Below are 25505 nucleotides of genomic sequence, written 5' to 3'. Positions count from 1 at the left end.
TGAAGACGGCGATGGGCAACAGCGGCCAATAGGGGCTCGCGGTGGGGGCGGGGCGTGGAGGCAGGCGGCCAATGGGCGGGCGACGGGGAGTCTCGAGGAGGTCGGGCGCGCGGGGCATGACGGCGCCGGGCAGCGCGGGGCCGCCGCGCAGGTAGGGGCGGCTGGGGGGCACCGGGGGGCCGGGGCCGGAGCCGGAGCCGGGCCACGGGGGTGGGGGGGTCCGGAGGGGGGGGGCCCGGGCCCAGGGGGCGGACGGGGCCGCGCCCCTGGTGCCGCCGGGGAGCCCGGTGTCAGACCCTGCCGGCCGGAGCGCTCTGAGGGGAGCGCGGGAGCGCCGGGCCCCCCCGCACCCGGCGCCTCGCTGAGGGAACGAGCCGGGCGGGGGCTCCCTGCGCTGCCCGGCCCGAGGCCGCCGGTTCTGCCTGCGGGGCGGCTCCGGGCGTGGGTGGAGGCTGGGGGCTGGCCCTGGGGGCTACTCCGGCCGCCTCGGCGGTGCTGGGCGGCGGCTGCGCTCTGTCGGCCCGCGGCTGCCCCGGTGGGGCCCGGTGCCGGGCTGGCTCCGGCGCACGGGGTTCCCGCAGCGGCGCCGGCTCGAAGCCGCATCCCGGCTGCGGGGCGCCGAGACCTGCCGGCCCTGAGGCTCTGGCGCTCGCCCCGGCCGTGGCCCGTCGGGGACAGGGGGACCGCCCCAGGCGCGGGGCCCGGGGACACGCGGCGCCGTCCCCGCCCCCCCTGACCTCCTGCCTCTCTCCTGACAGCGCCGCTCGGCACCGGCCGCTTCCCTCCAGCATCCCCGGCGGTGGCTCTGCTCCAGTAGCCGGCACACGGGACTGAAATGACCTTGAAAGCCGGGAACAAGGGCAGCTCGCCGGATCCCGCCCGGGCTCGCCTGGGCCGAGGCAGCCCGGCCGCAAGTGCCTCCCTCTGGCCCTGATCCTCGTGGGTTTTTCTGGGGGCGAAATCCCCGGCTCGCCCTCTCCTGCCTCCGCCACACGCTTCCCTCTTGCGCCGGCGGCGGGGAGGGGATCCAGCGAAAATCAAACGCCGCCGGAGGGGCTCATGCCAGACCGTTTCCAGGCTGGATCCCAGTGCTGCGTAAGGGAAGGGAGGTGCTGATCCGGGGGCAGGGAGAAGCACCGGGCTTCGCCTGGCAAAGCTGCAGTGCAGGAAGCAAGCAGGGAGCCTCGGGGAGGCGGTGCGGGCAGGGTGGGGGTGTGAGCCCCCGTACAGCGCCCAGGGGGTCGGCACCTCGCCAGCAATGTGTTCTCTTTGCCGGGAACTCCTGCGCCCGCCTGCTGTGCCTTGTTTTGGGGACTTAGTGCTCCAACTGTTCCTGTCCTGCTCGTAACTTGGGACACTTGGGACGGTGATTTTCCTGCAGGAGCAGCTTCCTGCTAAAAAAATTTCTCGAGAAGCATGATAGTGTGAGCTGCTAGGAAGTGTTTTCCTTTGTATGCCAGAGCTGGAAGCAGCTCTTGGCAGGGAGACCTCCCTGTCAGCTGTGCCTGGAGTCCAACCTTATCTTATCCTGTGTTCCCGAACCCTGGATCTCTATCCCTGCTGCATCTGGGAGCCAGGATGGAGTGAGATCTGTAGAGCGGAGATGAGGGAGCTGCTGCAATGTCTCTACTGGGGCTAAGGATGCTCCTCACAGCCCCCAGATATGCCCTGGAGCAACTCGGTACCAGTGCTGTGTCCAGGGGCCTTCTGACCTGGGACTTGTCCTTGGCAGTGACCGTAAGAGGGAGAGAAAACTGGGACAGGACCATGCAGCACTTTCAAGTGCTTTCCAGCTTCTGGCCTTTTTTGTTTCAGGGGATTTCTGGGTTCAGTGACCTTAGGGGGGGGGGTGTTTCTTGATGCCCTTGCCTCGAGCAGAGGGTGCCTCTCCCTGTCCCCTGCACGGGGTGCCCTTTCGTGTCAGCCCCGGTCAGGGCTAAATCCGCTCGCCTGGATTAAGCAGTGCGATTGCTTGGGGATTTAAGGGATGATGTGGGGGAAACCAGAGCGGACTGAGCTCCAGAGAGGGAGGCTGCAGAATGGGTTAGAGCCCCTTTTCCAGCACGGGGGCGGGGGGGGGTGAAGGCTTCGGTGCTTCCACAATATGAGGCTCGGCTTCAGGGCAGCGTGGTATCACCTGGCAGAGGATGTTCATGATGCAGGGCTGCCCGTCCTGAAGGCATGGGGTGTCTGAGAATCAGGCAGGGGAAAAGCTTTTCCGTGTGATTCCAAGAGATGTTATTTTGATGTTATTTCAGTGCTTCTGGTCAGTAGAGTGTCCCTTCTCTTACAGACACATCGTTTGACCTGAGCCTCTCCCAAAGAAACCCCACACCCTCTGTGTGTTTGTCCCATTTCCACAATGCTCGGGCTTTGGGGCCATGTGGGAAGCTTGTTTACTTTGCAAGTGCCATGATGCAGGGATCCAGGAGCTGATTCCCAGCCTGGTCCTAACTGCATGGCACCAGTAACTTGTGTTTGGTTTTTCTGCAGCCCCACATATGTGCTGCATCTTGAGGGAGCATCTCCCATGCCTCCAGCTGGGATTCAGCCTGGCTCCATTGCATCGGGACAGTGTTTTGATTGGGCTGCCAAGGCTGTGGGGACACGGGGGCTCACGTGGCTTCAACTCTCAGGCTGTCTGGGCATGGCTGTTGGGGTGAAGCGCCCCTGTCCTGCCTCTCGTGGAGTCTGTGGGGCATATTTTAGATGGGTATTCCTTCATATGAGCCCCTTGGAGTGGTAGCAGGGTGCATGTAAGGAAATACAGGTGGCAAAAGAGCCCCTTTGTATGTAGGAAGCAGTTTGGTATGGCTTCTCTGCCTGGGCTTTGCTGCGCCACCATGGCATCATCCCTGTGGGCACTGGGATGAACTCCAGCTCTGCACTCATCCTGCCTGCTGCTGTCCTGCCTGTGCCCCACCTGCTCTGGCATCACCCCCTGCCTGTTGTAAGCTGAGCTCTTTTCCCTTGAATAATTTCCTCTCTGTAGGTCTGGTGGCTGTTTGCTGGCTCTGCCATTCTGCCGGAGCCCATGGATCACTGCTCTGGCCCCAGTCCCCTGGGATCGTGCTCCACTTTGGCGCTCGGTGCCAAGCGCTGCAGCATGGCTATCTCCGGTTGTGGTTTGCCAAGGGCGGAAGTGTCACCTTTCTAGCCCACCGGGTGATAACCTTCCCTGCGCAGCGCTAGGAGTGTGTTTACTTTACCTGTTGCGGTCGATAAGCACCTCTGATAAAATTCATGATAGTAAACAACAGGCTTTAACGAGAGGGGAGCAATTAAAGGAGAGAGGTGGTGCCCTCGGCAAGCTCTGCCCTGGGAAGATGGTGTTTTGCTGACCTGGAGGAGCAGACCCTGGTCCTCGCTGCCTGAAATCTCCATTACTCCAGGGAGTTTGCAGACCTGTGATTTTCCCATTCCAGTCTCCATCTCTTGAGGAGGAGAGGCTCTGCTTTGGAGGGTGTTATCAGAGGGAGTCGCTGTTCCTTGACCCACTCGGTTGCAAGCACCAGGGAGCTCCTGGCAAGAAATGCCTGGGTTTTTTTCTCCATGTGACTTGAGAAATCACAAAAATACTTTTGCTGTCCTTGAGCAGCAGAGATACTAACGTCTGTGTGCAGACTGGGATTGAAGAGAATGGATTTACGGCTCCAAAATGCATCTCTCCCCTCTTTCCTTCCCTGTGTGGGCTGACAGGCTTCTCCTTGCAGCACCAAGCCAATGCATGAAAGAGCAGCTCCCCTGAAGAGCCCTGAGCCCATGCATGGCCGTGAGAAACTGGAGGCATCCCACAAGGAAAAGAGTTTGGATTCCCTTGATGGCAGGTGAGGGGCAGTGTCCTGGGGGCTTCGGTTGAGTATTTGGTCTTTTTTTCCTCCTGTTGTGACCTCACACAGCATCTCTGCTACTTCTAAGCCCCCAAATACAACCTGCCAGCGAGGGGTGGGCACAGTGGGTCCCTTCTTTGTTTTCCCCCTCAAATATTTGGTCTATAAAAGCAGGGAGGGGGGAGGGGTTTGGGGAAGGGAATGTTACTCCTATGGCTGAGGCTGTTGGGCGGATTTCCCTGTCTCTGTGGTTTTTCCATCTGCCTGTGTGATGAATGCCCCTGTGCGTGGCCAAAACAGAGTCCGTCCTCCTGCCCAGGCATGTTCCCAAATTCCCGTTTGTGCTTTCCTTGGGGAAGCTTTGACCTGGCCAAAGCTGCCCATTGCCAGCTCCTGACCTGTCCCAGGCTGCTGCTGGGGGCAGCTCTGGGCTCCTTCCTCTGGTGCTGGGCTGTGTTTTGGGTACGGGCACCCTGGTGCTGGTGTCTCCACCAGCTCGCCATCAGCCTGATGCCAGACAAAGATTAGCCTTTTGTAGCTGTTATTTAACCTCAGCAATGCCCAATGCTACAATAAATCACTGAGACATCTGAAACATGGCTTCCCAGGGTCTCTCTTTGGTCCTCTGCAGCTTGTGGTGTCTCTTTTTGCGGCATATGTGCTTTAGGGAACAGGCAAGAGACCTGGGGCTCTTCACTTACCTGATTATTATTTTTCCTTCCAGCCTCCGCCTGAACGAAGCGCTGAAGGATGAAGACATCAAGAAGTGCCACCGGGAAGTGGTAAGTCTTTGGCTTTGTGAGCAAATGAGCTGGTTCATTGTAGCCTGACCCCGGCTGTTTACCACGGAGGAGCCTGCCTGGGGTCTCGGGTGTGGGCTGCGGGAGCTGGAGGCGAAGCCGCAGCAGCTCCTGTTGCAGGGCAGGGGCTCCTGCCTGCATTTTCAGGGGAGCCGATGACAGTTTGTGTGGCCTGTGATCTGCCTTGCAAACACTTTCAAAATTTTCCACCCAGAGCAAAGGACAAAGTGGAAATCTTGACTGCAAGCAGCTTGGTTCCTGTCTGTTGGAACCTTTTTGGTTATTCAGATTCTGCCCAAAGCAGAGCTTTTCTGTCCATCTACAAATGAGATGCTCTGGAAGAGGAAGAAGTGGAGGGAGGAGGCATTTTGCCTTTCCCCATGAAGAAAATGGAGGAGAATAACATTTTGTTGATTATTTAGAGGCATCGGAGAGGGTTGTGGGGTTGGCAACAGGTTTGTGCTGTGGCCAAGGGGTGTTTCTTGGTGGTGGCTTGGAGGTGATGCCACAGTCCCCTCCATGTCCTTCCTTGTCCCCCTGAAACGGTCCCACCGGTGCCCCCACCATCCCGGTGTCTTGCCAGGGACTGTCTAAGCTGACCCCAGGTGATGCTGAGCCTTGATCCTCTTACGGCCCGGCTCATCTGGTGACAAGGTGTGCAGAGCAAAGATGACCTTGTCAGTGTGGGCAGGAGGGCTCTCCCTGTGGTGCTGCCTGCAAACCAGCCTTGCTGCCCTGGGGCCCTTTGAGCTGTGCTGGATCTCTCTGCATCCTGGCAAAGCATCTTGTCCCTTGGATTTTAGGGGGCAGCCATCTCTGCCACAGGGACAGCCGTGTCCCTGGGGAGCACCCTGAGGTCTGGGGCGCTGCCTCCTCCAGGGCAGGGGGCACAAGTCTGCCCATGCTGCCTTACAGGACTAATTGAGTGGATTTGCTGCAAAGTGTTGAACTGCTTCGGAGCCTTTAACTTATATACAGAATTATTTAAGGGTGAACCTGCCGAGCCTCCTGCCGCGGCTGCTGGCAGGCTTTGAAGAGGCACCGGGAATATAAATAGCTGGATGGCGCGGCGCGATGGGCGCAAAGCAAGTGTTGTCACTGTGCCCCGAATAAGGGAAGAGCTTGAGGAGGAGGAGAGAAACCGCTGGGCAAAATAAATTGCCCGTGGATGAGTCCAGGAGAAAACCAGCTCCTCTCAGGGGCTCAGTAGCCTCCTTGGATATTAGGGGAAATGTTTATCTGGGAGGATGGCACAGCGTTTGCTGGGTGCTGGGTCATCTGAACCTCCTCTAGCCCTGCGGGCCCGCCATCGCCAGCCCAGCGGGACCCCGCTGCGCCGGTCCCGGGTGCGGGGCGAGGGAGATTGTTTTGCTAGAGGGTGTTTTTTGGGTCTCCTTATCAGCAAGGTCACCAGATAACTTCTGCTCTGCTTCATTTTCAGGCTGCTAGCAAGTACAACTCCCAGTACCACAAGCTGTTCAAGGACATCCCGACGGAGGAGAGCGTGCTGAAAGGTGGGTGACATGGCAAGGGGCGGGCACAGGGGTGGCAGGATTTGGCACACAGTCTGCCATGTCCCTCTCTCTGCCTTGCAGTTTGTTCCTGCGCACTCCAGAGAGATATCCTCATCCAGGGAAGGCTTTACATCTCCCCTAACTGGCTCTGCTTCTACGCAAATCTTTTTGGGAAGGACATCAAGGTAACATGGAGGCCAGCTCACCCTAGTCCCATAGGGCTCATAGCTCAGGCTGTGCCACAGCTTATCCCCTCCCACACCCAAATACCACCAAAATCGCTGTCAAAAACTGCCAGTGTAAAGGGGAGTGCAGCTGTGCCCCCCACTCTGATCACCCGTGACATCTGCCTGGGGAAACCAAATACTGGTTTAGTTTAAAATTTCCTGATGCAAAACCTACAAGCCGCAGTGGCGTCTGAAGGAAGATCGAAGGTTTTTTGGGGGAAAGATTTGAATCTGTTGGCTTTTCTTCTTGATTTACAGTGTTTCCCTGTTAGTCTGGTGCATGACAGGGATCTTGCAGAGGAATTACTTCCTTTAAAACTGGGCTGAAGAACTGAATTATTTATTGTCAGCTGCTTTAAACAAATATCTGAAGGAAGTGCGGGGTTTCAGTGAATTTACCTTGCCATAAATTACATCCTGCCTTTTTTTTAACCCTCCCCAGGCTTGCAGGGGGTTCTTGTAACAGGTCTTAGGGAGACCTGCTGGATGATGCTTTCCCCATGTCCTCACTGTTTTGATCAAGTAAAAACCACCTCCGAGCTGAGATTAACATAGGGAGGGGATGCCGTGACCTTTAATAAAAAACAAGCTGTCTCTGTGAAATGCCAAATCCCTGTGTCACTGCTCTGCTTGGAGCGTAGTTACAATGTGTGTTAAATCTACACCTTGTGAAAGAAACTCCCCAAGCTTGTGCCATGCCTGTCCCTGCCCCTCCCCGTGTCTTTTTGCCTTCCAGGTTGTGATCCCAGTGGTCTCCGTGCAGCTGATAAAAAAGCACAAGACGGCTCGGCTGCTGCCCAATGGCTTGGCCATCACCACCAATGCCAGCAGAAAGGTAAGGCCGGCACTTTGAGCATCGGTACCTGGCCTCGCTGCAACCCGGGGATGCCCTGGTCTGAGTTGGCTGTGACTTGAGAGCAGGGAACAAAGCAATTCCCATCTCCGGGTGAAAGCATGGGCCACTTGGGAAGTGAGCACTGCTCTCCATGCTGGCAGCCAGCCAGGGCAAACACCACTGCTTTGCTTTTTGTTTCTGAATTTCACTTTGTTTCTGTGTGAAGCAAAGCTCAAGTGAAACTCGGCCGAGCCTGACAAATCCCTGCCAGGCTCAAATAAAACCTTGAGACTCCTTGAATGCAAGCAGGGGAAGGGTTTGGGCCAGTGTTCAACCTGAGCTGGTGGAAAACTTGGTTAAGGGGCTGAATTTCCAGCTTGAAAATCATGTTGGGTGTTGGTGGCCATAGTGAGCTGATGTAGTTCTGCTCGGAGTGTCCAAGTCCTCGCAGGCTCAGGTGCTGCTGGCAGCATTGTGCATTGCCTGTCCGCTGCTAGGGAGGGGATTATTCCTGCGGGATTTTGGGAAGGGGGTTATTCCTGCAGGATTTTAGCAGGGGGTGGCTCAAGGCAGGATTTGGGTTCAAGGCAATGTGGTTGCAAGGCTGCTTTGCACATCATCTGGGCTCTGCATCCGGCAAGGTGAGCGCTGCCCTGTGTCCCCTTGTGCTGATCCATGGGAATGTTTTCGGTCGCTCCCGGCCCCGTTTGCTGCTGCATCCCTTTGGGCTGAGCACGGGAGGCCCCATAGGAACAGCAGCTGAACGAAACTGGCCCCATAAAAAATCTGGTCCAGGTTTTAGCAGGCTGCAAAAATAACAGCAGGGAAACTCTGCAGGGAGATGCCTGTGTGGGGATGTGGCTCCTGAAGGAGGGGAGGTTCAAGGGCGGGATGTCTCTGCCTGTCCCCTGCCTGTGGAGAACCAGACTCTGGAGGGGAGGGAATCTCTCCTGGCAGCTTCTCTCTTTTCTCTTGCAGTACATCTTCGTATCCCTCATCTCCCGCGACAGTGTCTATGATGTCCTGAGGAGAGTCTGCACGCACCTGCAGGTACCCTCCACCCCACATCCGATGGCATTTCGATGGCCACAGGGCCCTGTGCTCGCCCCTTGGGCTGCATTTGGGTAGCAGAGGTCTTCACCACCTCCGAGGCTTCAGGCTGCTCATAAATCCCTCCCTGGTGCCCACCTGCTTCTTCCCAGCATCCTCACTCCACAGCAAAGGATGGGAAGAGGGGCAGGAGCCATGCCCTGGGCACATCCTGTCCCCATGAGCCACCGCTGACCTTTTCTGGGTCACAGATGAGATGACGGAGGGAGAGCCTGGAGTTTCTGCTCTCTCCCAGGGCGTGTATATGAATTATTTATAAGCTGGTAGTAATACTAGTTCTGCCACTCCGCACACATATGCTGCCTTTTCCCCAGATCTAAAGTTTTAAGGGGAGGAAAAATGGTACAAAGTAAAAAAAAATTGTTAAAAAGTCTTAAGGGGGGAAGACATCCATCAGCCCTCGAGCTGAGAGGAGGATCACGGGGACTCTTCTCCCTGTCTTTGAAGCACGTGGGAAGCCGTGCTGGGGCCCTTTCCCGCCCAGAAGGGTGTCTGCTGGCTCTGCTGGGGCGGTGATTTGGGTGACTCAGCCTTGTTGCTGAACTGGGGAATTTATTCTTTGAAATGTGCTGGGCTCTGCCCAGATATTGTCCCAAGGGTTTATCCCGTCCGCTGGGAGCCGAGGCCAGCGCAGGAGTCCTTGGCTCAGCCATGGCCCTGTAGGGTTTTTAGTGATGGGAAGCAGCAATGCGGTGCCCTGTCCCCTGCCGGCTGCTCTTCTTCATCCCCTGCATCCCTGTGCTTGCAAGTTTTAAGCAGCTGCTCTACACAGATTCGCTGGAAAAGTCAAAATTCAATTTTCTGGCACAGGTTGAAGCAGAGAGGGGTGGCACCCTGGCACCCATTTCTTTCTCCTCTCTAGGTTTCGAGTAAGAAGAGCTTGAGTTTGAAGGAGCTGACAGAGGAGCCTGACGCCGTGTCACTGGTGAGGGTCAGGGCAGCTCTTGGGGAGGGAAGGACCCCCCTGAGCTCATGCTGTGGGCAGGAGAGCATCTGCCTGGCCCCTTGGTGGGTCTAATGCCTTTGCAGCATGCTGAGGTTCAGCTGGCAGCCACTGGCAGGGTGCAGGGTTGGTCCTCTCCCCTCGCTGCCGGCAAAGGTTGTGCCTTTGTAGCTCGTCCTCCAGGATGTTCATACCCGGACTTGGCAGAAATGGACGGGTCAGGATGACTTCAACAACGTGTGGCTGAGCACAAGCCGATGACTTGGCCAGTTGGTCTTGGTGGGTCCATTTATCAATGGAAAAAGCTTCAGAGCGATGTGTAAAATGCCGCCGCTCCACTCCTGCCAGCTGATGCTGTTCACAGCTGTCAACACTGGTAACAGGCTGGAAATGTGGTTGAAATGTCCAGAAACCTGTGGGATGGCTCGTAGCTGGAAGGCTGGAGAGGGAAAAGCCTTCTGAACCGCAGCATGACCAAGAGAGCATGAGGGGATGCATCCTGCTGCTTTCGGAGTGCGGCAGGGCTCGGCTCTGCCCACGGCAGCTGTGTCCCTGGCTGGCAGGATGTGTCCTCTTTGTGAAATGTGGGTGGCCCATCCCCCTCTCTGCTGTGTCACGAAGCTGCTGGTGCTGTGGCTGTGCTGGGCTGTACAGGGACACTGAGCAGGGTGTCCTCCTTGGGCTGGTGGCCCTGTGCATCAGGCTGGGTGCAGGAGGTGGCAATTGGGGTGGCCTGTGTGGGCCAGTGGTCCTGTACACTGGACCAGGAGGTGACAGGTGGGGTGGCATCCCAGGGGTTGAAGGTGCTTTTCAAGGGCCAAGTCAGGAGTGATTGGGGCTGGCAGCATCTCCGGGTGCTGCCAGGGAATGGAGCCCTTCAGCAGCTCCAGCCCCAGGGACTTTCCATCAGGGAAACCCCACTGGATTCGATGCCTTTCCAGGGCATGCTGGGATGGGGATGCTGAGCCATGGGGTGGGCAAGGGGCTCTCGGAGGATGACAGGTGACCGTGCTGAGTTTCAAGGGGTAGAGGAAGCAGCGATCGGTATTTGGGGCAGGTGTGGGGTGCACGGGCAGCTCCTTCCTGTGGCAGCAGGAACCTGTGTGCCCGCGGGGCCATTGTGGAGGACCAGCTCCCCCTTAGGATGATACTTCGGATGTGCTGGTGCTTGGTGGAGATGCTGTAAGGTTTGAGTCTGGATCTGGCCCCGCTGTGTCCATGGCACTGCTGGTTTCATGGGAGAAACCGCTGTTTGGTGGCACAGCTCACCCAGGGCTGTTCCCGCAGGAGGTGATCGTCCCCGAGGGCAAGTGGAGGAAGGTGTCACCCGCCTCACTGTCACTGTCACTGCCGGACACTGACTACCAGTGCATCCATCGGACCTCTGTCAGCAGCCTGAGTGCCAAGGAGAGCTCCTTCACCTCTGAGGAGCCCCTGGTTTCGGGTAAGGACTGTGTCTGACCTGGGGACACGGGTTTGTGCCCTGCCCTGCACACGGTGCTGGGCGTAAACCCCCATAAATACATGTTCATCCATCTTTTGCTCTCCTGGCAGGGACTTCTGCGTTGCAGATGAGCAGGGTAGAGTCTGGGAGTCAGTGGTGGGGTCCTGGGATGGGGTGGGGTCTCCTGGCTGTGGGGTCTGAGCATTCAGCGAGTGCCTGTAAGGCCATGCGGGCAGTGTCGGCCCATGAGGGAGGAATATTTGATGCTTGAAGGCTCCCGGTTGCCAGAAGAGCAGGAGCATCTGTCCAGCGCCACTGTGCTGCTGACCCTGGGCTTGCATTTCAGAAAGTGCAATAAACACTGAGGAGGAGCTGGAGGTGGAGCAGAGCTGCGTGGCGGAGCTGAGACCCTCTGACTACCAGCTCCTGAAGATCTTCATTGTGCTGTAAGTGTGCCAAGGGCAGCCCTGGTGTGGGGAGGGTGGGGGTTGTGCTAGGAGCGTCCATCTCAGCCACAGGCTTTGAGCACTTGTGCTTGTTCCTCTGCTCCCAGCATCTGCCTCCTGGTCGTGTCCTCCTCATACCTGGCATTTCGTATCTTCCGTCTGGAGCAGCAGCTCTGCTCTCTGAACCGGGACTACCTCTCCCGTGGGCACAGGAGGTGAGGGACCCTTGGGGACACTTTGGTGCAGGTGTGTCACACTGTGAGTGGAGGACCTGAGGGATGTGGTGCAAAGAGCAACGGCTGTGCTCTGTGACATGTCCCAGGGATGCTTTGTCCCTTATTCTGTGGCTGCTGTTGGGATGGCTGATGGCAGACCCCGAAGTGCCATCCCCATGCAATAGATGATCTTGTCAGCTGCTGGTTTGAGTGACTGGAGAAAGCTCTTCTGTCCCGAGGCTTTCAGCCCTTGGGAAGAGGTTTCCTTGTGGGTTTGGGGCTGGTTCTCCAGTTGCAGGAAGCACCAGGGCATCTTAGTGGAGCTGGGCTGTGCCCTGGGGCTAACGTGTCCATGGTGGGTGTCAGCAAGGGATGGACAGGAGTGGGTTCCCTTGGGTTGGGGACATCAGGGCATCTCCCTCCTTGTGCCCACAGGGCCTGGGCGCCAGGCTGGGACACAGTGCCTCTGCAGCTGCTCGCCCCGTCTCACCCCGCTCTTTGCCTGCAGGTGACCATGGCCCGCAGTGCTGGCTGAGGACGGATGCTGAGATGCTGGCGCCCTGTGTACAGATCCCAGTGCTGCGTCCTCCCGGCTGTGGCTGTTGCACGTGGCCTGGCTTTGCCTTGGCCGGTAAAATGGGACCAAGTATCTTCTCTCTTCCTACTGGCACCCGCTCCCGGTGAAACTGCCCTGCCAGCTCACGGCCACCGGTGCCAACTCCCTGTCCCACTGGAAACCTGTTTTCTCCCCGTGATGCTTCTGTGCCGTAGCACCGGATGATGGCTCAGGGCTGCCGAGTGGTTGGACCTCCCTTTAGGACTTGCTGCTAAAACGGGAGCTGGTTTTTATTCCAGGCTTGGGTTTTTCTTGTTAAAAGATGACCTTAGGCTTACTGGGACCCCCCAAAAATGGGGATGAGCTGCTGCTGCTGCTCTGAGTGAGGCCCAGGCAGCAGCTCTGGGCTGAGCCTACCTGTTCGTCCCATTGTCAGTACCCCCAGGGCTGTCACTGGAGGAATGGCCCCAGCCCCGGGGGTCTGCGGTGACACGGAGAAAGGGTCCACCAGCCCTGTGGAGCATCTTCTGTCTCAGCAGCCAAGGGTGGGGGCACAGTCCAGGGCCCCCGCAGCTCTGCCGGGCTCCACAGCGGCCCGCAGCCCTTCCCTCCTGGAGCACTGGGCCATCTCTGGGTGTGCGTGTGTGTGAGTGTCCCCTGCAAAGCACTTTAGGGTCCTCCAGGCCAGGCGTCCTCGCTGGGGACTGCACCTGGCAATGGTGCTGGACCAAGGCTTCGTTAGCCCTGCTTGCCTCATTAAGACATCCCGTAAGGAGCCCGCGCCTGGCACTGGTGAACATCCTGGCTCCCAGCATGTCTGTGCCCTTGCTTGTGTGAACCTCGTCACCATGCAGAGCTGAGTGCTGCAGGATTTGTCCTGCAGCTTGCCCTGGGAGCATGCTGTGGTGGCAGGTGATACCTGTGTGGTTTCCTTTGATTTTTCTTTCCTATTTTTTGGGAACGACAAGTGCTGATGGGGCCAAATCCCCGAGTGCTGGGGAAGAGCTCCCTGCTCGCTCCAGGCTCGGAAGGGCTTTTAAATGAAAATAAACCCAGGATTTTCTAGCACATCGCTGTCTGTTGCTGCCATCCTTGCAGCGGTGCCAGGCTGTGAGCCCTGCGACTGGGTACCCCAGAATGTGCACTGCCCTGGTGCCCCTTTGCTGGCCAGGGGCACATGACCTGGCATGGGGACGCGGGGCACATCCTTGTCCTCCCTTAGGGCCAGGGCTGGTGGGCCTGGGGCTGTTCTGCCCCCGGTGTCACAGCCAGTAGGGCAGGCTGGAGGGATGCTGTGTGCTCCAGTGCTGCTGGGATGCTGGTGGGCGCTCAGCATCATTTATCTACAGCAGGGAATGTCACCCTGCGTGTCTCCCAGGCCATGCCGGGGGGGATACCAGGCTGGGCATGCAGCCCTGGCTGGGGCAGGGGGACCGGGTTGGCTTCTGAGGGGACACCCAGGGCCGGGGATGCTCCGGGCGCGGGGGCTGGGAAGCGTCGCTAGGTGGCAGCAGAGACTGCAGGATGCGGCGCCGAGGCTGGGGGCCGGGCCACTGGGTGCCTGGTGAGGGTGCAGAGCTGCAGCCCCGTCCTGCTGGGGTGGACAGGGTGAGCCGCCCTCCTCCTCCTCCTCCTCCTCCTCCTCCTCCTTCCTGAGCATCTGCAACCCAAATCCCGCCGCCAGCATGGCCTATGCAGCAAAATGCATGAAAATGGCTCAACTTGAAAGCCACAGGGAAGGCGGTGCTGGCTGAGTGGGGACTGAGGTGGTGTCACCCCATTTTTTCATGAGACTGAGCACCCTGGGGTGCTAGGGGTGCGGTCTGTGGTTCGGCCATGTTTCTGGCCAAACTATCGACGCTGCTTCTTCGAAGTCCTGGCATTATGGGGCCATCGGAGCCTTTGATTTTGTGGGTGACCTGGCAGATGAAAGGTGATGTCCTGCTGCTGCCCCATCCCCACTGGGGACTTGTTTTGCCAGTGTGGCTGCTAAAATGGGTTTAGAGTGTTTAGGGTTGGATTTTCTAAAAATAAGTTGCTACTTAACAGGTTTACTCTCAAAGTGGTGCTTATGGTTCCAAAAAGGAGATTTAGAGGTTTTAGGATTGGGAGTTTTTTGGTCTCGGGTGCCCAGCCTGGTATTTTTTTGGGTGCTCCACAGCACCCAATACAAAGCAGGTACATGAGGTCCCTTGTCCCTATGCCCAGCCTGGGCCAGGCATGTGACGGCAATGGGCACCTCGGCTGCTCTCGGGGCTCTTTGGTTAAAGCCAGCGGTGGGACAACCTGCAGGTGCAGGCAGCTGATGTGGAGTGGGTTTGGAGGAGCCCGGGGTGAGCCCCTACCATGGTTTGGGGGTCCCTGCTGCCAGGAGCCGGTTGCAAGGCTCTATGTTTGCCTGCCTGGTCAGTGTGTTAGCTCTCCCACTGACGCCCTGCTTGAACTTATTTGCTTTTCTTTGTGTAAAGAAACGCCACCCAAAAGCCTCGTGTGCAGGAAACACCCCTGGGTGCTCACCCTGCTGGCTCTGGCAGCCCTGGCCCATCCCTTGGGGTCAGGAACAAGGAGCACTGGGTGCCCCCCAGATGAGCACAGCCCCTGCTCTGAAGTCCCCTAGATCCTCCCCCAGTCACACCCGCGATCCTGCCTCCTCTCTGTCTGCATTCCTCCCCAGACCTCACCAACCCCTAAAAATGGCATTAGGAGATTAAATCAGCCTGTACGGTTGCCTGGCCATCACGCAGGGCAGGGGCAGGGCTGTCCCTGGCCTGGTGGGCTCTCTGAGGCTGATCTCTGTGTGGTTCCACCCGCGGCAGGGCATGCAGTGGCCGAGCAGCTGTTGCGAGCCCTGAGGCTCTGCCCTTGAGTCACAACCATGGTGGCTGCGGTACCACAAGGCAGAGTGGCAGCGCCTGCGGAAAAGCTGGGACGACGCTGTCGCGCTCAGTGTTGTTCTCTGCCTTGGCTGAGGAAGAGTTGTTGCTGCAGACAAGGTGTGATTAACTGCCCAGCTGGTTACTTGGGGCACAGTGGGCCGCCCAGCAGGGCAGTGGTGCACCACCAGGCACTGACATGCACCACCAGACACCGACAAGCACACGGTTTGGTTTCAGTTTTATTCTGGACCCGGGAGTGGCAGTGATGTTGCTCCAGCAAAGCCCCACGGAGTCCAAAGTGAATCCCTGCAGCAAGCGGCCCGATCCCGGCTCAGCCATCTCTGGGGCTTTCAGCTCAACCCGAGCAGTGGAAGGGTCCTGCAGGGAGAGGGTCCTCCAGGGAGGCCCCAGCCCGCTGGCAGCACAGCAAGGAGGGGAAGGCCTCGACCCTTGCCTTGCCCCACCGCGGCCCCTGCGTGTTCGCTCAGGTGTTTGTGAAGAGCCTGGGCTGTGGCTCCTTCTCTTGGCAACAGGGGAAGTTTAAGCCTTTCCTACAGTTCATCGCCACGGTGCTGTGCCAGTGCACACACACCCCGGTAGGGCTGGGCTGGCAATACCACGGGTGAAGAGCTCCAGGTTCAAAATAATCCTTCCCCCTTTTCTTTTCTTTTCCAAGGGTTATATTTAACCTGGATTTCCCTCCCTGATCCAGCTGGCGCGCTGGGGTGTGGCTGCCCTGCTAGTCACCACCTGAGCAACCTGCTCTTTGCTCCTCACGAGGTTAGAGGTTACTCCTTATTCTGCAACGACATCTCATTTTAATTTTTATTTTCCCCACTGCTAAGCTTGTCTTTTAACGAGAGGATCTGCTCTGAGATCCCAGCCAGCATCCAGCACAGGAGGAAACATGTTCAATTAGAGGTGTATTAAGGACTTTTTGGGCTTCAAGGAGACCACAGTTATCTTTGGCTTTTGTACCTCAAACTCTGTCCTTTTGTTCTCCCTGATGTGTGGTTTTTTTTTTTTTTTTATCTCGGGTAACAGAACTGGTTTTGTGCTAGAGGAAGCAGCAACTGCCTCTTATGCTCCAGCTGCAGCGAATGCTAACGAGGGTTGGGGAGCACTGGTGAGCCCTCCCTGAATGTAGATGACCTAAAATTGTAATGAAAAAAACCAAACTTCAAAGAGTGAGTGTTGCTTTTCATCTCAATTAAGTTTCCTTTCCTAGGATTGGGTTTCTCAGCTTCCTATTAATTTTCCAGCAGTTCAGAGTCAGGTTTTCATTTGTATTAAGAACAAGCAAAGGTGGGGGACAAAAGAAAAAGCTATTGCTGTACAGCCTAGGAGTACCTATCTGAAGAAAACTGATTTTGGTTTTGCTCCATTCTTTAATTAATTGTAGCATTTCCTTTGGAGTCTCATCTTTTGACATCGACATCTCAGTGTTAAGATTTTGAGGGGTAAAAAATCCTTGCTGCTAAATCTTAGACTGCTCAAATACCACTAGCGGGAGGCACAAATTAGAAATAGCCATAATAAAGCATTTAGGGGCTTGGTTTTAAAGGGCTTTTGCTAAACCTGGCTTGGAACAGCAATGCCTATAGCCAATTAAAGCCGCCTAACAAAGGTGTGTTGCCTGCTGGGCAAAGGCAGAGAAGGCTCTTCAGCAGCCCATTTTGCCTCAGCAATTAGCGTAAAAATTCACCATCGAGAGGAAAATGTCTTTGAAAGCAAAGTGACTTTTCTCATTAGAAGTTCAAAGGCCAGTGATTTCCAGAAGGGACTAAGGCTTTTTCAGGAGGGAACAGGGTGTTTGGGGGGTGTAGCCATGCTGGAGGGGTTACATTCTTCTTCTTTGGGACAATCCTGCGCATGGGCATCTCCCTCAGGCACTGGGGGTGCTGCCTTGAGGACGGGGAAGGCAATTTTTTTGAGGGGGGTGGGGCTGGAGCTGCATCTCAGTCACTTCTGTGCCAGTTTGTTGATGAGAGCTTTCCACTCCGATCTCTTCTGTGTGATGTAGGAGGGGGTAAGGAGCTGCAGCAAAGGCTCCGGCCGGCCCCTGAGGTATCCCTGACACAGAGCCTCTGCGTTGCAGATCACGTACATCCCACAGTCATAGCTGTTCTGCTGGGCAGGTGCCTTCTCCTCCACAAAGGTTGCTTTGCCCTCTCTTTTGCCCAAGAAGGCCTCCAGCTTCCCTGCCACTTGCTTGGCATGGACAGAGTTGCATTTGCTGTGGGAATCGTAATGGGCGAAGCACTTTTTGTCCCTGAAATAAGCCAGCAAGCTCCAGTGGGTGCCCCCAGCAACCTGGTTGGAGTTATCGTTGACAGGCAAGAACACTAGCTTCTTGTGGAGAAGGTCCAGAGGTTGAAGGAATATGGCTATTTCTTCCTGACTAAGGGCACATTTAATGAACTGAGCCACTTCAGGGCTGATAAAACAAACCTGATCGCTAAATTCTTGGAACTGGTGGTTGGCAAAGTACTCGAAGGCAAACCCGATGATGTGATCGTTAAGCCAGTTTGGGGGCTCCAGCAAGGCAATGTCCGACTGCCTCAGCAGACTGTCCATGTAACTGAGAACAACGGGGTCCATCCTGCTCAGGTTGGGGCCACAGCACTCCAGGAAACTTCAAAAGCTGAAACATAGAAAGGAAAGATGAGTTAAGGAATTGGATCACACCTGGGACAAGATACGGTGCAACAAACATCTCGAGCGCCTTCTCAGTGAACAGTGAGCAAAAGCCTGTTTCCCAGACGGATATGTGCAGGACCAGCATTTGAACCATCTGCCAGATGAGCAGACAGACGACATGCAGCTCCTCATCTGCAACGCATGATGGGTTGAGCTGGGCTCTTCTGCTGCTCTAGGAGCAGTGCATGGCTCCAATTAGATAAATATTTAATCGTTGTGATCTTAGCCTCATAGCAAAGTGATTTCAAAGCAGTTCCTGCTCAGGAGCTTCAGGCATGCCTTCAGTTCTGTGGTTCTCACAGAAACCATACGTGAGGATCTAGGAGATGTCGGCTGGTCTTTTGGCGTTTCAGTGTTTCACCTGCACAGTGACAATTGCTGTGATTCTTTGCGTTGCTGGTATTCTTTAAAGAGAATTCTTTTGGGGGTGTCTACAGCCATACGGTCCCTTTCACCTCGCAGTGCCATAGCTAGGTGCCAGATGCATGACCTGTTCCAGGAAAACCTACTGGCCTGCCAGCACAGGAGGCAAGGCAGCGATGAGTAAAAACAAAGCAAAACAAGATCACAAACAAAACAGTTCCTTACTGTGGGAATCTTTAGGGCAAGTCTCTACCCAGCCAGTAGAGATTTCAGTAAATCAAGTACCACCAAAGCTGGATGGTCTGCAAAACACCTATCTTTTTTAAGCTCAGGTTTTAACTTGCCAAAATTTTGTGCATGACAGGAGAAAGTGCTCGTGGGTGTGCTGAGGGGTGAAGATCCCTGCAGGCTCCCACTGGTGAAGTCCACCTGTGAACAGAAGTGAGCAGTCATGCTGACCCACTCTTTCCAGTCTTTTGTCTAATGCCTAATACTCTATTTTTGTCCAGACTATGTTCTTCCCTCTTAATCTGTGCCTGTTTTCAACAAATAGAGGCTGCTTATCCTTAAAAAGGCGCCTGGGAATTCAAGTTGACTGTAGCACCTTGTCCTCCCCACCCATGTGTTCAAGGACGTACTTAAGGGACTTCAACAGGTCTTCCAGGCCGGACTTCTGAGTCCTTCCGTTTATCCGGTTATCAGAGTATCCGCTAATCCCGGTCCACCAGCCGTACCCTTCCCTTTCCCAGGCTGGTGCACTTGCTGTCTTGGCGCCCCAGGGGGTCAAAGCGTGTCGGAAGAAAGATGTACAGCACACAAGGAGGCGCTGCTCGATAGCCAACCCAAAATATTTACTATACATGAAATACTAATTATTATGATGGGGGAAATAAAAAAAAATAAAATCAAATGTTATGTGGTTCACATGTTAGAAAGAAGTAGATTTGTGCTTCTTATTGGAACATGAATCACAAAAAAAATCCTTCCTGGCCAGGTATGCAGAAATGAAGAGAGATTTATCTCTAAAAAATCTTGGCAAGGTCACATCACACGTGACTTGTAAATAACAAAATGGATGAAGCATGCTGCCTGTGTAACACGTCGGAAGGAAGGGCCAAGAGGTAGCGTATCTGGGGCCTGAGAAAGCTAATAACTATTTGTGTATCGCTGATAGAGCCAAGAGATGCCAAGCAGCAAGAGTCACCAACAAGGAAGGGGAGCAGTCATTGTTATTTATACTAGGCCAAACACAATGGTATTTGGACACGCTTCCTACGTTAATGAACTCAAACTATTTCCAAGTTTGTGGAGCAAATCCTTTGCAACAGCCTGCAGTACAAAAATAAAACCAAAACCCCAAACTAAGTCCAAGCAACTCCATAACATGCCTGAATATAGTCTTGTTTAAAGAGCTGTACATCCTGCAAGCCTAGAAGCGACCAGTTTGCTGGTTTAGCAGGGTCACTGCTGAATTTTTTTCTGCGTGTGCCCATACAACGCCCCAAATTTTCCTTTATTGTGTGTTTTTTCTGCTTCATCTTCTCCTGGAGATGTACGAAATACAGCAAATACTTTTCCACTCAAGTCCAAACAGGATTATGGGCTAAAGAAAGAAGCGTCTTGTATTAATTTTCCACTCTGCAGAAACATCATTTGGGTTTTTTTGTTGGTTTTTTTTTCAGTCAAGGAAAGAAGGGAAGAAAAAAAGATGGTATTTGGCAGCTTCCTACGGTCAGGAAGGGAAAATGGTTATAGCAAATGCTTAATTGCCACTAGCTACTACTTTTAAATTTTATTGCCATCTGGTATTTGTGAAACTGCCTGTGAGTTCTGCAGGGTGACTCACCGTGTGCAGTGCACAGCTTAAAGGAAAGCCCTTCCTAGGCTCAGATGCCTTTCAGAGCCACTTAAGGTAAGTGGTGAGGACCGAGTAGTGCAGCTGTGAAAAGCCATCAGCGAAGTTGCTTTGTTGGGGAGAACCTTGCTGTTACAGCTAAAGATGAATCCGCAGAGAAGCTGGGATATGGATCAGGGTACCTTTGACGTTAAGGGGTGTTGAAATCCAGTTGCAGACTGGAAGCAACTCTGCTCAGACACAGCTGGGATTTGCTTCCTGAAGGCTCAGGCACACTTTGTTCAGAAGTTTTCATAAAAATAGAAATAAATACTGACGTAGGCCTGGAACGTTTGTTGTAAGTTGCCAACAAGAGCCTTGCTCATTCACTTTATTTGCATGTTAGTAGCTGAAGTTTGTGTAAACTCTTTTTAATCCTTGGGTTCTCAGAGGGATATTCATCTGCCCTGTTTTGAGCACTAAGATGAGAACACCCAGGAGAGAAAAAGGAGCATTTCAATAAAAATGTCATCAAGCCAACCAAGCTGAAACCACCCATTTCATTTATAGATTTGAAAATGGTGCCATCTTGCATCAATATGGCAAGAAGTCAAGTTTGTCTCATCTCTAAGTCATAACAATTTAACAAATAAGCTGCCATCGTTAATGCAAGTTTGATCCATAAACTGACAGGACTTCTTCGTGTCCAGGATGCAAGGCAAAGCCTGTGTTTTGTAATACTTGACAAAACCCCCCAAACCTATTATTTTCACAACATTAAAGACAACTACCTTCTGCATGTAATTGTTGCCTTGCACTCTGAAGGCAGCACTTGAGAGCCAGGGAACGCAACTCCCCAGTAATTGAGTGTAAATAGGCAGTGATGGAGCAAAGAGAGCATAAATAAGGATGAATCAGATTCCTAAAGTCTATTTCACTAAGTTAAATATCACATGCAGAGTGAATATTTTAAGGTGCCACGTCACTAAATTCCTGTACCAATTTTAAAGAATATGAAGGTACATACAAAAAGCCACCTGAAAGACAAATTATTCAGACTTCATCAGGGAAGAGTAGGAGGAACAGAGAAGTTTTCGGCAGCTTGGCTGAAGCCTTTGGAACCATTAGAGTAAAAGGCCCCATGATTTAATCACCAGACCATTTCCTTTTAGTGGAAATACAGTTTTTAGACATTGCCTCACTGCTCTTATTAGTGGTTGTTGTTAATGGTAGCAAGATCAGACAAGGAACATCAGTTTTTGTTTATTGGCATGAGCTGGGCTGGGCTATTGGCACCTGAGTCTCTGTACTTACCTGTCTCCTAACAGAGCTGAAGAAGAAGCTCAAGCCAAATTGAACAACTAAGCCACAAAAGAAGTGTACCTGTCTACTCTTTTGTTAAATGTAAGCAATCTCTTTGTAGCCTATAGGTTATAATTTCTGTATGATATGAGAACAGAGTCTTTGCGGATTCAGTAGGCCCTGAACACCAGACTCAGAAGAAAACATTCTTAATTTCTGTACGCACAGACAATACCGTTCCCGGAAAGACAAGGCCTTTCCGTTCCCGACAAACTCCCCAAACCATACATGTGCTCTACGCAACCAAACTCCAGAACCTTGCTTTGTTTTACAACATCTCACTATATACTAGACCAATAAACTAAAAGCTGGAGGAACTACACCAAATGCTACTAAATCAAATGTGTTTTGCACCCCAGGATGGGGCTGGCCAAAGCATTAAGTTTAACAGGAACAAAACCCCAGTGACCCAAACGCCTGAGGATGAGAGATGCCAGCGAGACTCCCAGGAGTAAGGATGAGAAACTCTTCGGCTTGGTTCATCAGAATGATGTTAACCCAGGTGTCGATGGATCGCGCTTGCCTACTTTCAGAAAGTACTTGAGAGCGTAGTGGGAAGCGCAGGGAGGGCATATCATCTACCTGAACGCCCCAGGTGTGGCAGGTGGGGCAGCACGGCTGCGGGCTGTCACCCCTCGGTGCGGGCAGGGGGCGACCTGCCCGAAGTGCAGCGTGCGCCGGCGGCCGGCCGTCGGTGCGGCTGGGGGTCAGGGCTGGCCAGCAGCTCCCGGGGCGGGCTCGCTCGCCCGGCTGCCGCTTCCATGGCAATAAACGGGCACGGAGGGGGTCGGTGCGGGCCGGCGGGGCCTGGGCCGGGAGCAGGGCCAGGGCCAAGGCCAGGGTGGGGTGCTGGGCCCGGCCGGCAGCACCGCTCCCTGCGAGCCCGCCCGGGCCCAGCGGCGGCCGGGAAGGCCCAGCTCCTCACCCGGTGCCGGTAACACGGCTCCACGTTGAACAACTGTAACGATTTTCCTTCAAAACGCGCGCTGAAGTCTTCGGGCCCGGTGGCAGCCGGCACGGACTCCCGACGGCCGCGGCCTCCGCGCCCACCGGGCACGGCAGCCACCGCCGGGACGCCACCGCCGGCGCTGCTGCCATGGCAACGCCGCCCGGCCCTGGCCCTCCCCACGCCGCCGCCGCCGCCGCCACCGCTCACCTGCCGCCTCATAGCCCGCTCGCCCTCCGCCGAGCCGGCGCCGGCCGGTTGCTGCGCGCTGCCGTAAAGCAGGCAGCGCCGCGTCGTAATGACCCAGTGGCCGCAGGGTGCGCGCAGGCGCGGGGGCAGGGAGGCTTGGGGCGCGGCCTGAGGGGCGTGGCGGCAGGCGGGGTGATGGGCGTGTCGCGCGCCGGCCTCCCCCCGTCTCCCGGCCGTCGGCGGGTGCGCGCGGGAGGCGCGCGCGGGCAGTCGGGCAGCGCCCGGGCGGCGGCGGCGGGAGCGGCCGTTCCTGCCGCGGCCCCGCAGCGCCCGCGCGAGCCCCTCGGCGGCCCCTCAGTGCGGCGGGCGGCGCGCCGCGCCCCGGCAGGCAGGTGAGGCGGTGGGACGGCGGCAGGGGCGGTGGCCCCGGGCGGGTGGGGGTGTTTGTGAGGGGGAGCGGAGCCCGCGGGCGGAGCCGCCGCTTGGGGCCGGGGCCGCCGCGCCCCGCTCGGCGTGAGGCGAACCCCGCTGGCGCGGTGGAACATCGCGCGGTACCGGTGCGGAGCTTTCGTTTGGCGGAGGTAGGGTGAGCCCCGCCGGTGGCGCGGGGTTCCCGCAGCGGGGAGGGGTGGCTGGGCCCGGCAAGCCCCCCACGCGTGGCTACCCCGGGGTGCAGCGGCTGCCCGGTCCGCGGGCCCCGCGGCGGCCTCCCCACGCGTGGGAGCGCGCAGGGGCGGCCGGTGTGTGCCGCCGGTGCGGTGTGTGCCCCCGGTGTCGGTGCGCCGCCCTTGGCGCCCGTCGTGGGGCGGGTGGGACGCGCGAGGCGTGAAGGAACCGGCCGGGGTAGCGGCGGGGGGGCTTTAGCTCCCGCAGTGTCACCTGCGGTCCGTGGTCGGCGGCATCCCGCGGCTGCCCAAGGGGGGCGGCCCGACGCCACGGCGATGGGCGCCGCGGCGGGCGCGGTGGTGGTGGTGGCCCCGCCGGCGGCGCGAGGCGGCCGCCCGTTACGCCGCCAGCCCGCGGCTCCCTCCCGCCACCGAGGGGTGGCTGCCTCGGCTCCCCGGCGCGCCGGACCCTCACGAGAGCGCTGCACCTCGGGAGGTTAAAATAGTCGGTATTTCTTTCTGGAATTTTTCTAAATGTAGGCGAAACGGCCTTTGCTTTAACCCCCACCCCACCCCCAAACACCAAAATATCTCCACCGACGTGACTGGCGGTAGGACCTGCTGTAAGTTCAGGGCCGGGCTCTTTGCCGCCCTTCTGCTTATAGATCGGCTTCCTCCTCCTCCATTTACGTTTTCATATCCTGAAATCAAGCTGAGATTAACAAAGTCAGGAGCGTGAGCTCAGCAGAAATCATGGCTTTCACGTCCGTTGCTGCAGCGCATTACCCTGCCCATCGGCGTATAAAAAAATAATCACGTAGCGGCAGAGGAAGGGAGAGTGCCTGCTACGGGGAGGGAAGACAGCACGGTGTTTGGCTAAATCAATAACGAAGCGCTCTAATAAGTTGCTTCATAAATAGATTAGTAGTTGGAGAAACAGGTTTCTGTCTGGATCAGACGTTTTCCTGACTTTTTTTTCCTCCCCCAGGGGAGTGCTAGGAAATGACAGGGGACCGTTGTCTTCTCGTCAGGAGACGAGATGTGCGTGGACGTGATGGTGACGGGCGGTGGAATGCTTGGGCACGGCCTGACTGAGCTCGGCTTAACTGTGGGCACCAGCGAGCTCCGGCTGGGGTCACAGAGGCTGCGTTACTACTGCAGAGCATATTCTTTTCGGCCCATCGTCCTGGTGTCATGCGATAATTATTTCTCCTGCGTTTTTGAGCAAACTCATCCATTTCAGTGACTTTTCTCATCTTTTAATTATTTTTTTCAATTAAGAGGATTTTCTTTGCATTTTTTCCCTCGTGAAGGCTCTCACAGCCTTCGCTCTCACTCCTAGCCATGATTTTTCATCCCCAAGACTATTTTGGAGGCTGTTGGCCTTGCTGCTGACAGTAAGGAAGGTAATTCAGCAGCCCTGGCACAGGACTAATAAGCTTTTGTTTCCTGGGCTATCAGTGATGATGCAACTTTAAATTTATTTATTTATTGCAATCATATAAAAATCAGGATGGCTTTAGCAATGTTTCATTTTTGAATATTGAAAAGCAAGTGGCCCAGCAGTGGCACCTCTGAAAAAAGCTTTGTTTGAATTCCATGATTCTATTTATTTGTGTAAAAAAAAAAAAAAAAAAAGTATTGTAGGCTCAGTTTTGCAGGCTGTCTCAGAGTTCTTTCTTCTGTGCATCTGCAGTTACAGTTTATAAAGTTCACATTTTTACCCCATTTTTACTTTTTTTTTTTTTTTGGGTGGGGAAGCTGCATTTTAAGGTTGAAAGGTATCAAATGGCTGACATATCTGCTGTATCTTACACATGTTGGTGCTTATATATGCCATCTAAAACTCAGACTAGTAAACCTTCAGGATCCTTTGCTAGGAAAATCTGTCTAAATGTTTTATGCCTAAATTATTTTTATCTAGATGGTCATGGTGATTTTAGTGAGTGTTCATCGTGTTTGCAAGAAAACCTCTGAGAATGTGAAGCATGTGGGGTCAGAAGCTTGGGAAATGTGAAACCTGAGGTTACCTGCGCACCCTTAATTTAGCTCGTTTTGAGGTAGGGCTGTACTAGAAATTGTAATCACCTGTGTACGCTTAATTGCTGGAAGGTGGGTGTCTGGTTGTGGGTGGAAGAATGGATTGATTGCTCCTCGGCATCAACTGCAAGTCTGCAGGGGGAGTACTGGGAGCACAGGGATGGTGCTGGTCCCGCCTCTGGTTTTTCAGCTTGGCACCACTGGGCAGCTGGTGAGGAAGACCAGGATTTGCCATCACAGCCTTGGGATTGGGGCATGCCACATAGTCCTGAAGCCTTAAATACCTTGAATCTAGCAAAACTGTGAGCAAATGTGATCCAAGAGTTTCTAAAGCCATTTGGGGTGGTGGTTTTTGGTGAGCATAGCATGGCAGTTCTCTGCCAAATTCTAGTTCTTGCTCTAAACTGTGGAGCTTTTGAACATAATTCCTTTAGAAATACATTTATTAGGAAGAAAACAAGGTCGTTGACCCACTTGGAGTATCTTAGCTGGTCAAACTCTATTTCAGAAATTCCTGGGTCCAATTGGTTTGTAAATAAAATAGGATTCCAGTCCCACTTGCACGTGAGATACTTGAGGAGCACTAAGGCAGACTGAGCGCCTGAGAAGAGCTGCTGTCTGCGGGAAGGAATCCTGTTGGTTTCAGATGGATTCTTTTGCTGTCATGTTC

The 25505-nt window shown here is 55.1% G+C and overlaps 4 protein-coding genes across 21 annotated transcripts in view; 2 read left to right on the top strand and 2 right to left on the bottom strand.

Annotated features, from left to right (window-relative positions):
- The first annotated feature begins 73 nt into the window (after positions 1 to 73).
- On the top strand, positions 74 to 12988 carry GRAMD2A (GRAM domain containing 2A). 8 transcript variants are annotated; one of them, XM_055716657.1, is made up of 13 exons: positions 74 to 151; positions 759 to 1095; positions 3700 to 3827; positions 4555 to 4612; positions 6072 to 6144; positions 6226 to 6329; positions 7108 to 7206; positions 8185 to 8256; positions 9179 to 9241; positions 10547 to 10703; positions 11050 to 11149; positions 11257 to 11364; positions 11873 to 12988. In XM_055716657.1, the coding sequence occupies exons 2-13, from the start codon at positions 1060 to 1062 to the stop codon at positions 11874 to 11876; spliced, it is 1002 nt and encodes a 333-aa protein (XP_055572632.1). In that variant the 5' UTR covers positions 74 to 151; positions 759 to 1059; the 3' UTR covers positions 11877 to 12988. The 8 variants fall into 8 exon arrangements, with proteins under 8 accessions (XP_055572632.1, XP_055572633.1, XP_055572634.1 ...); XM_055716658.1 differs by lacking the exon at positions 759 to 1095 and having other exon boundaries at positions 116 to 151; positions 3714 to 3827; XM_014278610.3 differs by lacking the exon at positions 74 to 151 and having other exon boundaries at positions 251 to 1095; positions 3714 to 3827.
- Positions 12989 to 15020: 2032 nt separating this feature from the next.
- Positions 15021 to 22306, bottom strand: SENP8 (SUMO peptidase family member, NEDD8 specific). 2 transcript variants are annotated; one of them, XM_055716662.1, is made up of 2 exons: positions 22212 to 22306; positions 15021 to 17440 (listed from the first exon to the last, which is right to left on the bottom strand). In XM_055716662.1, the coding sequence occupies exon 2, from the start codon at positions 17395 to 17397 to the stop codon at positions 16759 to 16761; it is 639 nt and encodes a 212-aa protein (XP_055572637.1). In that variant the 5' UTR covers positions 17398 to 17440; positions 22212 to 22306; the 3' UTR covers positions 15021 to 16758. The 2 variants fall into 2 exon arrangements, with proteins under 2 accessions (XP_055572637.1, XP_055572638.1); XM_055716663.1 differs by lacking the exon at positions 22212 to 22306 and adding an exon at positions 18085 to 18836.
- LOC129736466 (putative uncharacterized protein C1orf229) lies at positions 21684 to 23590 on the bottom strand. The gene is made up of 2 exons (XM_055715834.1): positions 23582 to 23590; positions 21684 to 22358 (listed from the first exon to the last, which is right to left on the bottom strand). The coding sequence occupies exons 1-2, from the start codon at positions 23588 to 23590 to the stop codon at positions 21684 to 21686; spliced, it is 684 nt and encodes a 227-aa protein (XP_055571809.1).
- MYO9A (myosin IXA) overlaps positions 22432 to 25505 on the top strand; it is a 184229-nt gene continuing 181155 nt past the window's right edge. For 8 of the 10 annotated variants that reach the window (XM_055716037.1, XM_055716034.1, XM_055716040.1 and 5 more), the window contains exon 1: positions 22432 to 22582. The gene's annotated coding sequence lies outside the window, so the exon portion shown is untranslated. The remainder of the gene's footprint in view (positions 22583 to 25505) is intronic. The other 2 variants (XM_055716038.1, XM_055716036.1) reach the window with 1 other exon arrangement.

Source organism: Falco cherrug, chromosome 7, assembly GCF_023634085.1.
Source record: "Falco cherrug isolate bFalChe1 chromosome 7, bFalChe1.pri, whole genome shotgun sequence".
Lineage (NCBI taxonomy): Eukaryota > Metazoa > Chordata > Aves > Falconiformes > Falconidae > Falco > Falco cherrug.
The sequence above is the reverse complement of the archived record's forward strand: the minus strand, read 5'-3'. Positions and strand labels throughout refer to the sequence as shown.